The 13,670-nt window shown below is 44.7% G+C and overlaps 1 protein-coding gene across 1 annotated transcript in view; it reads left to right on the top strand.

Moving 5' to 3' along the window:
- The window catches only part of atrnl1a (attractin-like 1a), a gene marked incomplete at its 5' end in the record, with an annotated part of 181,203 nt that overhangs the window by 27,665 nt on the left and 139,868 nt on the right, over window positions 1-13,670 (top strand). The window contains 6 exons of the mRNA XM_079280116.1: window positions 1,139-1,347; window positions 3,357-3,531; window positions 4,312-4,399; window positions 6,578-6,824; window positions 9,447-9,630; window positions 11,045-11,199. Coding sequence (XP_079136242.1) covers window positions 1,139-1,347; window positions 3,357-3,531; window positions 4,312-4,399; window positions 6,578-6,824; window positions 9,447-9,630; window positions 11,045-11,199 — 1,058 coding nt within the window. The remainder of the gene's footprint in view (window positions 1-1,138; window positions 1,348-3,356; window positions 3,532-4,311; window positions 4,400-6,577; window positions 6,825-9,446; window positions 9,631-11,044; window positions 11,200-13,670) is intronic.

Raw genomic sequence — 13,670 nt, 5'->3', positions numbered from 1 at the left:
GGTTGGCATAAATTACTTTAATCCCCTAATTTTAGAAACTACATGTCTACATTCAAACATATATTGGTAGCTGAGACCTAAACCTCTCATTCGCTGCTGGTTAGAATATTCTGTCAGAAATTATACCTGAGAAATATGGCAGAGAGTGAAAAGTGTGCCAACCAACCCCGGCCTGCCCTACACATGGGAGGAGTGAGCACAGGTTGCTGCACAGTCCACAGCCTCAAGGCTCTCAGCACACACACACACACACACACACACACACACTGAGGATAAGTGTTGTCATGCCGACCCGCTTGTCACAGCAGCAAAGCTTTTTGTGGAAATGAAAAGATGATTTTCTACCTCTGGTCCTTGACTCGATCTCTTTCAGAATCAATATTTATCTGATATTGCAGAGAAATGGCGTGTAATGTTTGGCAAATCAGTTTGGTCATTATGTGCCATTTCATTTTCCCCTGTTATTATAGGTCCTAGTTTGGGGAACATGTAATGAACCCTCCTTTCCAGTCTCCTTTGTGTCATTTTCTTTATGTCCTTCTAGGTGAAGCATCTCTCGTTTTTCCCTTTTGAATTGTATCGGTCTTGCTCCATCTCTCTTATTGGCTCTTTGTGTCATTACATTTAATTGGCAGACACTTTGTCCAGAGCTACTTACAATGAGTGCATTCAGACTCGATAGGAACAAGAGGTACAAATCGGAAAAGCACACCCTCTCAGACAAACAGCTGAGTTTAGTGCTACAGTACATCTGCATTCTTCTGTTAATATTGTATCATGGATGCAATGGGTCACTATTTTAACCATTGTTATGTCAAAGTACTTTTGTGTCATGAAGCCGGTTAACTCTCAAACAAATGGTAAAAACATGGTATAAATGCAATAATACAAACCAAAACTATCAGATAAAAGTGGCAACAAAAAGCTCCAAAGAGCTGCAGAGATGAGTCTCCAGGGGCTCAGCACAAAAAACACTTTCATATCACACAGAGTTAATTTAATTCAGTGTTAAAACAAACAAAAAACGTCCATCTCAAAGCTTTGGGTTCATCTAAAGAAATCTGTCTCAGTCGAGAATCCTCTGTGCCCACGGTGCCGCGTATAACCTCGAAGAACTGTCCGACTGTGTCTCCTTCAGGATGAACTCCTGTCCCAACAACTGTTCGGGCCACGGCCGATGCAGCACAGCCAACTCGGTCTCGGGCCGCCTGTACTGCGAGTGCGAGGAGTACTGGAAAGGAGAGGCCTGCGACATCCCGTACTGCCGGGGCAACTGTGGCAGCCCGGGTCACGGCTACTGTGACCTGACGGGAGAGAAGCTCTGCGTCTGCAACGACAGCTGGCAAGGTGAGAGAGAGAGAGAGCCGGACGGGCAAGAGGAAGCAGCCTTTTCATCAGGGGATATTAATCAGGTGTATGGATGAACTGAGAAACTCTTTGGTCCGTTTGGAGTTCAGCCAGGATTGATTTACTGATTTTAAGGTCAAAAACGTTGAGATGTCTGTCTTGAAACTGGTCTACATTTGGTTAAAAACTCAAATGTTTACATATGGTTACGTATGAGAGTATTCAATGACTATATTTCATCATGTAGTGAGGACTTGTTTCACATTGGTATTGAAATGCTGTTTAAATAGCGGCTCTGTGTCACCAACATGTCTTAAAACATTTACATTTCCACCTAAATGAGTCGGGTTTTATGATGTTTGTACATGTGATTTAAGCATCAAATGACCAAATCAATGCTTCGCTGGACTTACTGTGCAACATTTCATGAATTCCATCACGTCATTGTTGCACCTCCACATCATTATTCCGCAATCAGTACAAATGAGGTCAATGCCGGTGTTTATTTGTTCTGAAAACAAATAGCACAGTCCTCATGATGCCCGTGATGAAGAGGATCTTTTTGATGTTTCACTTTTGTTCATTATTCAGCGAGAAAATGGAGCCAAAGGAAACGGACAAAAGGAGGAGATAAAAAAAAGCCCACCGGCAGCTGTTTTCCTCTTTATGCTCGACATAATGTTGCCTGATTCAACGTTGTTTTGTGTCGTAAAACAAAAGATTTTATGGGAAATCCATTACCTGGCTTCATTATTGTTAGTTGTTTACGTTTCATTTGTGAAGCCTTTGCTGGTGCTCAGCAGCACGCAGAGCACCTTCATGATACATCGGGTGTCTGACTGGAAACTTTACACTGCTGTGTGCTTGTTTTTTACTTGTGTGTCTTGCAAATCTGAAAAGGAACGCCCATATCTCCATAATGCAACAGATTCCAGGCTTATACTGATGAGTGTTTGTTTTCTACATGAAGAATCTTCTGTTTGTTTTCATATTTTTCCAAAGCATCACTTTAGAGACTCAATGCCAAACACACAAATTGGTATTTTATTATTTTTAAGTCATCAACACAACAGCATTCAAATACAAATGGTCCTGTGCCTGGTTTACCTCACAGACTGCCTTGTTTCTACTCTCAAAATAATTCACAACCAGTTTTATCCTTTATTAATGTTATCATTGTTTGTATTATTATATAACCACATTACGGTCCAGTGAAGTCTCATCAGATGATGAAGTGCTGCCCCCTTCTGGATAAATAGTGTGAACACAAGTTCACTGAGAAAGAGTCTTCTGGTCTGTCTTGTCTGCAGACATGTTCATGAAAACATGGAATAGTGCCTGAACTGTGACACTTTGAGGGATCTGTCCCTTCATCCCGACGATCACATTTTTTTGTGGCTTTTGTATCATTCATTTACGGCATATATCGCTCTAGCACAAAGTCTGCAGCCGTGTTTTAGAGTTATGAATTTACACTTATGCTCGTACATGTCGTGAGTGACGAGTCACGTAAAATAAGCTGAGAGTGCAGACGTCAGCGAGACAGAGTGTGTGTGTGTGTGTGTGTCTGTGGGGGTAGTGAGTCAGGTGGGGACAGTCACACAGCCTCAGAGCCCCAGAGAACCGTCCAATACACAAACAGTGGGGGGTGATAAAGGGGCTGGTCGCCATAGCAACTGCCTTTTCACAGCAAAAATACATATGTTTGTGTGCTGATGAAAAGAGCATGTTGTGTCTTTCTCCTCCACCCCGCTCATCCCACTGTCCACGGAAAGAAACGTCTGTTTAAATGCAGTTTGCGTGCTGAATGTTACCTGCTGGAACATAAATCAGACCCACCTGCCCCATCAGATCTGTGGGGGCGTTTCCCATAGTTCCAAAGGGAGGCAAGGACATGTCAAACTCTACACACAGTGACACTCGTGTTCCAAAGCTCACTCATCCTTCTTATGATGACTGTGGGTTGTAACCCTGTGTGTGTGTGTCACTCCTCCCTCTCTTTGACTCAGGTCCAGACTGCTCTCTGTCCGTTCCCTCCACCGAGGCCTTCTGGGTGCTGCCGAGCGTCAAACCGTCAGCTCAGTCTCTGGGCCGGGCGTCCCATCGGGCCCTGGTGCACTCTGGGCTGATGTGGGTGGTGGGAGGATACTCTTTCAACTACTCCAACTACCACATGGTCCTCAAGTAAGCAGCAGCAGCAGCATCAGCAGTTTGACTCAGCAGCCGTCTGTCTGTCCGTCCTGTAAAACTGATCTCAGGGAGACAAAACACGCCTTTAATGTTCTGCTGAGTCACTATATCTTATCGAAACATTTTTTAAACTTAACTCAACCGGACTGATCCGTCTTTGAATAATAGGTTTTAAAAAATCCGCTGGATGCCGCTGTGTCTTTAAATAGTTTTCATTTCGCCTCCTTACAGGAAGTTGGCAACTAAAGATTCTCTCCAGACATGAGGGGAAACTCTGTTAGGTCTAATTTTCAGAAGAAAGCAATGTTTTTTCTCGAAATATTATAATTTAGGAGGTTTTTTTGTAACATGATACAACAAAAAAAGTCTAATACGGTCAAATACTTTCCTAAAAACATGCTCTAACGCTTCATTTGTCATTTTATGGTGAAGGCTGTAAGTCTACGCTAATGTAATTCCTGCAGCGATCTAAAATAGCCGACAGACGCTTCTCCAAGCTGACACGTTGGCACGTGAACAGGTGAAATGAATAACATTGGCAACGAGATCCAGGGCCTTGGTATTGTGCACGCTGGCTTTAGCGCCTGGATGGAGCGGAGCCATCGTTAATGCTATTTGTTCCACCTGTGCTTTTGTCATTTCTTTACACAGTTAAATGAAACCTCTGTTGCACACCTCTGTCTTACCACTTACAGGGACTTAAATTATACGCAAAGTGATTCACTGTTAAAGTCTTGCGCTCTGTTTTATTCTCTGATTCATTTCCGTGTACAGCTACAACCTAGAGAGCGGTACGTGGGACGTGGTGGCGGTCAGCAGCGGTCCTCTCTACAGATACGGCCACTCGCTGGCTCTGCACCAGGTAATACAGCTGTCGCTGCTTCATTTCACTCAGAGAGGAAGGCAATCCAGTGCCGTGCTCTTGATGCACTCGTATCAGATAAAAGATGTACAACGAAGTCAAGTTTTTAATTTGCACTTCACGCCTCCACACACACACTCAGTACAATGAACACTGACCGACACGACAGGGTGATACAATGTAACGAATGGACGTCGCCATGAAACTTCCCGAGTTGATTACTTAGATTAAGACGAAACATTTTGAATATATGTTCATTATCTTATTAAATAGGTGATAGGTGCCTTCTTTTCCTGAACAGAAATCTGAACATTTGATAAAGTCAGGTCCAAAATTCTTCATATTAGAGTCAAAGTTTTTTTTTTACTTTTTTGAATATCTTTTTGTATCACTCCATGAATCAGAAAATACTCTCAACAGCCATAAAAAAGTAAATTTTATGTCTGAAATGTAATGTTTGAATACGCTAACGAGGCATTATCAAATGCTAACTTTTTGTGAAATTAGGAGAAATTTACACACCCAATTAAAGTAGTAAAATAAACGCCTCCATGTCAGTTTGGGATGTTTTCTTTCCAATAGTCCAAAAGAAGGAAAATAGCACAGAATCTCAGAATTGACCAGAGCATAAAATCTTAATCTGACAATTTCAGTATTTACTCTACTTTTCCACAAAAGGTTCAGTTGGAAGTTGCAATATTTGAGCTTTGGGGTGCTGTCTTCTTCTTCAATGTCTGTGGCTCAAACAGAAACACCTGCACACGTTTGTACAGTTTGTATACCACTTGTAGCCAATCAGCATCAATCTTCCTGCCAAGTTTCCATCAGCCAGACATAAAACCCTGTCGCTGTCTTGGTTTGAACTCCTTCAAATTCTGACAGCTTTATTTCACTAAAATACAATTATGTTGCAGCTCATTTATAGAGAACAATAATAAACATCAATCTAATCTCAGCGCAGAGCCTCCTGTTATTACAGAGCAGTGTGTGCATGTGGTAGCTGAGGATACTCCAAGCTCTGTGTTGAGTCAATGTGCACGAGTCTATATGCTCACGTTTAAGTGGCACTTTAAGATAAGAAAACTGAAAGCACTTTGTGTTTCACTCCATGAAGAAACTGTGAGTGGATAAACTGCCCATCAGTTGAGTTTTACTGTTTTATAATTAAATAATATTTTGCTGCAATTTGCTGCTTCAAGTTATTTTAAACTGAATATATTTTAGACTTTGACTGTTAGTCAAAGAAAATAAGGTATTGTGAGACTCACTCATATTTTTTTATTAATATCCACAAATGATTTCATCATGTTTCATCTCTGCAGTGTGTGTCGCCTTCTCATGAAACCTCTGAGACTTGAGCGCACACAGCAGAACGCTTGCTTTACGGAGACCTTCGACCCAGACCTGCAGACTCTTCACCTCTCACCCTGCACTTTCACGCTGATATTTTCGGTTGATGCAGCGCAGACAGAGACGCGGTGACTTGACAGCTGCAGTCTGTAGGATTTGGCAGTGTAGAGGTTGAGGATTGCAACCTACTAAATACCGCTCCACTCACCCTTTCCAAGCCTCATTTTAAGCTGACGAAAACACAACAATTCTTAGATTCAGGTGATCACTATCATATGTGTCATGTGAGAAGGGTCACTTGAGATAAAAGCGTTTCAATAATTGAGCATGAGATATTAAAAGGTGCTGGTTGGTGGATTTAGTTTAATTTGGAGCCAGTCCAACAGTTTCCTCTTGTTTCCAGCCTTTGTTCTAAGAACAAAATGACAATTTGTTCATAGCGACCACACCAGCAGATGCTAATGGGGACCCCATTAACGGTAAACGATATGCTTATTGGAAGTGCTGCTTGCACGGATGAACGGTTCTCGAGAAATGCCAAGGACGCGTACACGTAAACAGGAGGAGATTCCTCGCTTTGTGGCGAGACGCTGCTGCTGCTACAGCGACATCTATCGGCCAAATGGCACCAAATGCGTCATGGTCACCCAGACATTGTATCCTCAAATGTCACCCGAATGTGATCGCAATAGCGCAAAGCGCTCAGGTGATATTACATCTGTATGGAACATCAATAATCAGAAAAATCTACATTTCACGGCTTGATCCAGAGATGTTTTGTACCAAAAGTTGTGACGATTGAGTTGAGTTGTCTTCTCCCTCACGTAGGACGACATCTACATGTTTGGCGGGAAGCTGGAGGCCAAATCGGCCAACCTGACGGACGAGATGTGGGTGTTCAACATCCCCCGGCGCACCTGGTCACTGCGGAAACCGGCCCCGCCTCCTCCCTACGCCCTGGAGGGACACAGCGCCCACGTGGTGGAGCTGGCCGACGGCGAGCAGGTGATGCTGATCTTCTTCGGCTACTCGCCGGCCTACAGCTACATCAACAAAGTTCAGGAGTACAACATCAGTAAGTGCAGCTGCTGACTCTGCTGGCATCCATTTGTGTGAATTCGATTTTTTCTTCTTCTTCAGTGATTGTTTAATTGCTTTTTATTGATGGAAGTCAAACACAAAGGGAACCCGTTGACATTTCCCAGAGGCCATATTGAGTTATTTTAATACACACTCGTTGTCATAATTGGTATTTTTTAAATAATCTCATGTATATTCTTAGTTTGAGGATGGATCGTGCAGAAATTGACATTCTAGAATGTCAATTTCTGCCCGTCAACACCACACGAGCTCCAGTCGTGTGATTAACCAGTTCATGCTTATCGTCATTATTTATGATGTGAACACACACTTGGCCAGAAGACATAACGAGTTCAAATGACTGGAGAATCGCTGCTCATCGACCAGAGATCAGACGGGTGAATCTCAGATTTCAACCTCAAACAATTCTCTCACAGTCACATTTAAGAAACTGAATCCTCTGGATTGGACTGGACTGCAGTCAACCTTTCCTGGTTCAGAAAGTGAAGGAACTGGACTGCGAGCCGGAGCTGAGCACACAACATCAGGTTCCAACACCCGGTAGAAGAGCTTCGCAGAGTGGCCTCCACTCTTCTTTTGGTTTGGGAGTGACATGCTCAACCACAGATGGGTGTCATATTTCAGTCGTTCTCATACTTATTGTGCGTTTGCATGCGTTCATTGCCTCCCTGATTAGCCAGCAGATGGCGATGTCACACAGTAAACCAACAGACAAAATTAGAGTTGAAACAATCTGGAAAAATAAAACACATGCACATGTACACACCATCCATAAGACATGCATCCCATGTGTGCAGCTACACACACACACACACACACACACACACACACACACACACACACACACAGCGGTCATTAAGGAGGAGGTGGCACCCAGGCTGGAGCGTCTGGGAGAAGACAGTGATTAATGAATCCGATGCATTCCCTCCCTCTCCTGCCTCCCTGTGTGTCTCTCTCCTCTCTTTCCTCATCTCCTTTTTCTCCCTCCTTTCATCCTCCAGGCCTGCAGTGTCTGACCCCCCCCCCTTCACCTCCTGCTCCTCTCCCTCACCTTCTCTCCTCCTCCTCTCCCCTCATGTGTCTATCACTTTCATCTTCACCCACCTCCACCTCTTCCCTCCTCCCTCCCTCCCTCCCTCTCTCTCTCTGGCTGCACTGAGCATCATTAGGCTTCAGAGGCTAAGAGCCAGTGCAACCTGGAAATGAGCAGAGGGGTGCGGAAGCAGAGTGTGACTTATGAGGTAAAGGGATTTAATGACCAATCAGAGAGGCAGGTTCACAGCAATTAGCTGCCAGAGAAGAGATAAGAGTTGACCTTCTACTTTCCCCTCGTGTCTTCATAGTCGCCCCTCTTTCTATCTTTCTATATTCTCTCGTTCTCCTGTCCCTTGTCAGCGCTCCATGTTCAAATATCAGTTCCCAAATGACCTCAAACACATCTGCATTGTGTGTTTTGTACTGAAATGGCTTGTTCCTTATGCCAATATAAGCTAAAATCAACAGAGATGACCAGCTGTTACAGTTTATAGGGTTTTGTGAATTCTACAAAAATGTAATTCTCTCTCCGCTTCTTCTGTGTCACAATGTGCATCGAATCATTTTTGACCCCTGGTTTCTGTGGTGATTTGCCATCTTTGTGATCACTACGTTTGCATTTGGTGTGCAGTTGTGTCTCTTTCTGTTTTCCTCTTTCCAGGCTGTCCGGGCTTTTCTCTTTGTCGGTTTTCTACTGACCTTTTCCGAGGGGTTTATGTTTTGGTTGCTTCACAGAATTTTGTTTTTAAACTATTCAGTTGATTCCAGTAAAGTTTGGTCAAAAGGTCGGCCAAGAGTCAAAGCCATCATATGACCATTTATAACAAACTTCATGTGTTTTGTGCTCATGTTTCAACCGTTCCGTCTGTTGAACACGTCGTGCAGCTATCGGTTGTGAGCGATCCTGCGATTTGTTTTGTGATTTACAGATGTCGCCACACAGAAACACAGTCCATTTGAATGAGATGGTGATTGGTGACTCGTGAAAGTATTCAGAATGTTATTGGTTAAAACGAGAGCTGTCATCAGCCAGTGGGTGGATTTAGATGCAGATTCTTGATGCAGATTGCATTTGAAGTAAAAAAAACAAACTAATATGGAAGATTTTGTGCTTTCTAGTTCACTTTGTGTCTTTGTTTCTCTCTCCCTGCTCGTACTGCTCGAGCTCTCGGGGGTTTACCGCTCCAGATGACGGCTCGTTTTCTCAGGCTTTTTGATTTCCTCCTCTTTCTAAGGCTTTGTTCGTCGTGTTGTCTCTTCCTCATTGGGGGCTGCTCGGGTGATGTAATCCCTGCTTGTTTTTAATAACATTTTCTATGCACCGGAATTCATCGGTATGCATCACGCTGGTCTAATAAAGGGGCACTTTACAATTCAATAAAGTCTAATTTCCTCTCCCTTACTGTTTGGCTCAGTCTCTGCTCTTCCCTCGCTCTATCTCACCTGCTGAATGAAATGTGTTTCTTTTTGGCACGAACGAGAAACGCCAACACATCGGAACATTTTTAAAAAGTCGTATACTTCGATCCATTGCAGTAATCGGGCCTCTCTTGTGTCTCAGGGTCGAACTCGTGGCAGCTCCTGTCCGCTGAAGGCGCCGTGGTCCAGGGAGCTTACGGCCACAGCAGCGTGTACGATGAGGCCAGCGGCTGCGTGTTTGTCCACGGGGGATACAAGGCTCTCAGCAACAGCAAATACGGCCTGGTGGACCACATGTACCGCTACCACGTCCACACGAAAACATGGTGAGGGCACAGAATAATGTTGACACCTATTGACACCTGCACTGACGTCCATCAGGACCTTATCATCGCTGTGTAAAAAGCCAGTCATCCATTATCTGAACCGCTTATCCTCTCTGGGGTTGCAGAGAGCCGGAACAAATCCCATGATGCACTAGGTCAGAGGCAGGGTGCATTCTGGGCAGGTCGCCAGTCTTTTCAGCGCCGACACATAGTTTGACAAGCGCGCTTGCGTCAGAAAGAGGAGAGGAGGGTGAGAATAGACGGACCTGACAGGAGGCCTGACCTCAGGTGATGGATGGGTGAAAGAGGACGCTCGACTCTGTCAGTCTCTCCTCGTCACACATGCTACCTGCTGGCTCTCACTTTCCACATGGGATTTGTCCTCGGAGTCGGGTGTCACTTCACTCTTCGAATTCCCAGACCGAAGCATGAGCGGGTATTCCAGTTGTTCCATCCGGATACAGCTCAATGTTGGAGGGACGTGACTTGTCTCTGTATGTTTTCTTGATTAATTGAATCCTCTAGTGCTGACCTGTGGAAGGTGGCTCTGAGGTCGACGGGTTGCTAAGTGAGTCAAAACCTCCAGAGTAACTATTAAAACAACTCTTGCAGCGTAACCCACGTCTCCGCTGTTAACCTAAATATCGAGAATCTTCCCTCGTAGTTTCGCCACAGCAGACCAAACTACAGGGCTCATACCTCCAAAGTCTCACTGGAAGAAGTGTATCCAGCCATTTATAGACAAAGTTACCTGAATAATGTGGACAAGAAGCGTTTTATAGCGGCCCATCTTGTAACTTGTGATCGTGTTTGTTAAAACACACACGATGAGCATCTCTTTGTTTATCTGACTCAGTCTTTCCTGTGTGTTCAGCAGTGAATGGGCTCCGTGTGTTCCCTTTAGGAACTGTCAAATATCAAAGTCTCTGATGGAAAGTCAGAGTTGCTGCAGTAATTGAAGGAGCCACAAAAAAGCCACCACAGTTGGTCTCCAATATGTCACCTTTGCCCTCAAAGACAGACAGGTCACACGCAGCAGACTAAGACCTCCCACAATGTCTGTGTTGAGGGTTTCTCTGTGTGTGTGTGTGTGTGTGTGTGTGTGTGTGTGTGTGTGTGTGCTGCTCCCATGAAAGAACAGTTGGTATGAAGGGCAGTCACCACAGGCCAGGTCACGCATCCAGACAGACGCCGTCAATAACATGGCACCATGGACACACACACACACACACACATACACACACACACACATACATACATACATACATACATACACACATACATACATACATAACTGACAAATTAACACTTTCCTAAAACATCTCACTCTGCTGAGTTGCACTCTTTTCTCTGTGTGTTTGTTTCTACCTGTGTGTGTGTGTGTGTGTGTGTGTGTGTGTGTGTGTGTGTGCAGGCTGATCCTCGGGGAGAGTGGTGTGGCGCGCTACCTCCACTCTGCGGTGCTTCTGAGCGGCACAGTGCTGGTTTTCGGGGGAAACACTCACAATGACACGTCGCTGAGCAACGGAGCCAAGTGCTTTTCTGCTGACTTCCTGGCGTACGATATAGGTAAGAAGAACAAGTACTAAAATAATAAAACACGTAGGGGAGGGGTCAGCTACAATCCTTCTTGCTCGCTCTTAAAGGAGGGTGCATCACTCAGCTGTGAGTGTGGCTTCAAACGGAGGAGGAAGGTGTTTGGAGTTTTCTTTACGAGGAAGTAGTGACGCTGGGTCACCCAGCTGATCTTGTGACGGCAGGTTTCTGTATTTTCAAAAATAATAATAATATAATGTTGATATATTGCCCAGCCCTATTCTGAATATCTATTTGTTTGTGATGAAAACAGTCTTCTACTCACGATGACCCTCTGAGAAAATAGATGAGAGAGAGAGAGAGAGAGCGAGAGAGAGAGAGAGAGACCAAACAAGATCATTTAAAAGACAGAAGAGTCTGTGGGGGGGGGGGGGGGGGGGCAGGACTGTGTGAGGATGCAGAGGCTGCGGGATAGGTAGAGAGTACGGATGATTAAGGATCCCATTACAGGCTACCCAGTTGCACCATAGAGCAGATGGCATGAGGATGTTTCCACCCCTCGACAGGGACAGAGAAATGGAGGGATGAAGGGACCTTCGGGAGAGGAGAAGAGGGATTACCCCAACGCTTCACAGGAGAGAAACAACAGGAAGCACAGAGATTATTAACAAGAGGGAAGACACAAGGAGGGATGAAGGAAAGATGGATGTGTGCGCATGGAGAGAGGTGCTGTAGTGCAGAGCGACACCAAGCAGCAGGAGGACAAAGAGAAACACAAGAGCGAGAAGCAGGAGGTCGAGCAGAAGCTCGGCGGGTGAAGTTGCCATGTCCTTGTTGCATTGTCGGGAAGTTGCTCAATTAATTGTGCTCTATAATGAACTTAACTCGCGGGCGACTAACTCGTTTTTTCGCCAGAGCTTTCAGTCGTGACCAAAGTTCAAAACTTAGGTGATGTGCTCAGTGTGCTCAGCTCCGGGAGGTGATGTGAGGAAACCACCTTAACCTTGGGATGTGATTAAAAGCTGCAGATTTACACATTTTTATATGAAGAAAGTGCAAAAGTGTTTTTAAAATAACACAATCATAGAGATACATAATTCATTCTGTTTGTCGGGCATTGTCATGCTGGTCCCAAGCCCTCCCCCTCATTATTTTATCTCCCTCTGCTGTAAATTGTCTAATAAAGGGGAAACGCCAGAGAGGACATCGGTGGAATAAGGCAGTGAATGTGAAGAAGCAATAAGAAGAAATAAGAGAGCAGAGCATTGAGGAAGGAGAGAGGGATATACACAGAGCGGGAGAGAAATAAAGAGTAAATGAAGGAGGGATTTAGGGAGAGAGGAGGACGCACCGACTCTGACCTAAAAACAATAAAGGCACGCCGGGATAAACCAGGTAATAAGCATGAGAATAGAAGACTAAATCAAAGGTAATGAACAATAAAGCATTTGTTTACAGAGTCTCAGAGAAGTTGGGAACGAGTGTTGACAACTGTCTTTTTTGTTTTTTTTCCCATATCCCCTGACTTTATAAATATAATTAGCAACTAACCGTGTTCCTGCATATTTGAAAATGTTTAAATCTGTGTTTGCTGTTTTGGTAACACTTTCTATGACGCCCACACTTCTAATGCATGATAAACTGATGACGTCCCTCTGGAATAATACATGTCAGCGTTTTACAATCAGCAGGGCGACATCGTTCATCAGCGCCTGCCAGCCTATGGAATCACCTCAGCCTCTGGGGCAGCCGTGTTCCTGCCACAGTGCAGCTGTGTTGATCATCGGGCAGTCGGTGTTACATCCACACTCGGTCCTTACTTTCTTTTCTCGACGAGGTTCGGCAGTGTGTTGGTAGCATGATAACCACAGCAGTCTGCAGTGGTTCAGCTCAGAAATGACTTCTCTTGCCGTGGAGCTGCTGAACGGTCTCCTGTGAGCCAGAGGGGGATTATGTGGAATTAAACTCTTGTGAGCCAGTGTGGTGACTGTCTTAACACACCGCGGGTTATGATGAGCTTAAGAAAGAGTTTAAACCTGAGCCAATACAACACACGTCTACCCGCTCCCCTGTTTTCTCGCTTTCATTTAGCTCTGCTTCCTCGCCGGCTGCTTTTTCTCTCATCCTCTCAACTGCACCGAAAAAAAGGACAATTTAAGACGGCCATTGTTTTAAGGTGCAATTCATTTTGATCGATTTTTCGGATATTAAAGTACTAGCCAGCAGTATATGCACATATCCCTATCCCTGTCCAGGAAATAGACTGTTCCTTTCAATCAAGGAGCCCCTTACGTATTAACCTCATCTCCTCTCCTCGTCTCCTCTCCTCTCCCCCTTGTCTCTCCACGAGATAATGAATTAGTTCCACCTGTGGAAGTCACTTCTTTCCACCCCTTGTTTCGTCTTCATTTGCTCCTCCGCGCTCACTGCGAGCGGAGAGGTTTTCAGCACTAATTTGTTTTTGTTTTGCCGCGCTAACCTTGGATGGGGGGGGGGGGCAACGT

The sequence above is a fragment of the Melanostigma gelatinosum genome (assembly GCF_949748355.1).
Source record: "Melanostigma gelatinosum genome assembly, chromosome: 12".
In the NCBI taxonomy this organism is placed as follows: domain Eukaryota; kingdom Metazoa; phylum Chordata; class Actinopteri; order Perciformes; family Zoarcidae; genus Melanostigma; species Melanostigma gelatinosum.
Note: the sequence above shows the minus strand (reverse complement) of the source record. Positions and strands in the feature narration are given on the sequence as shown.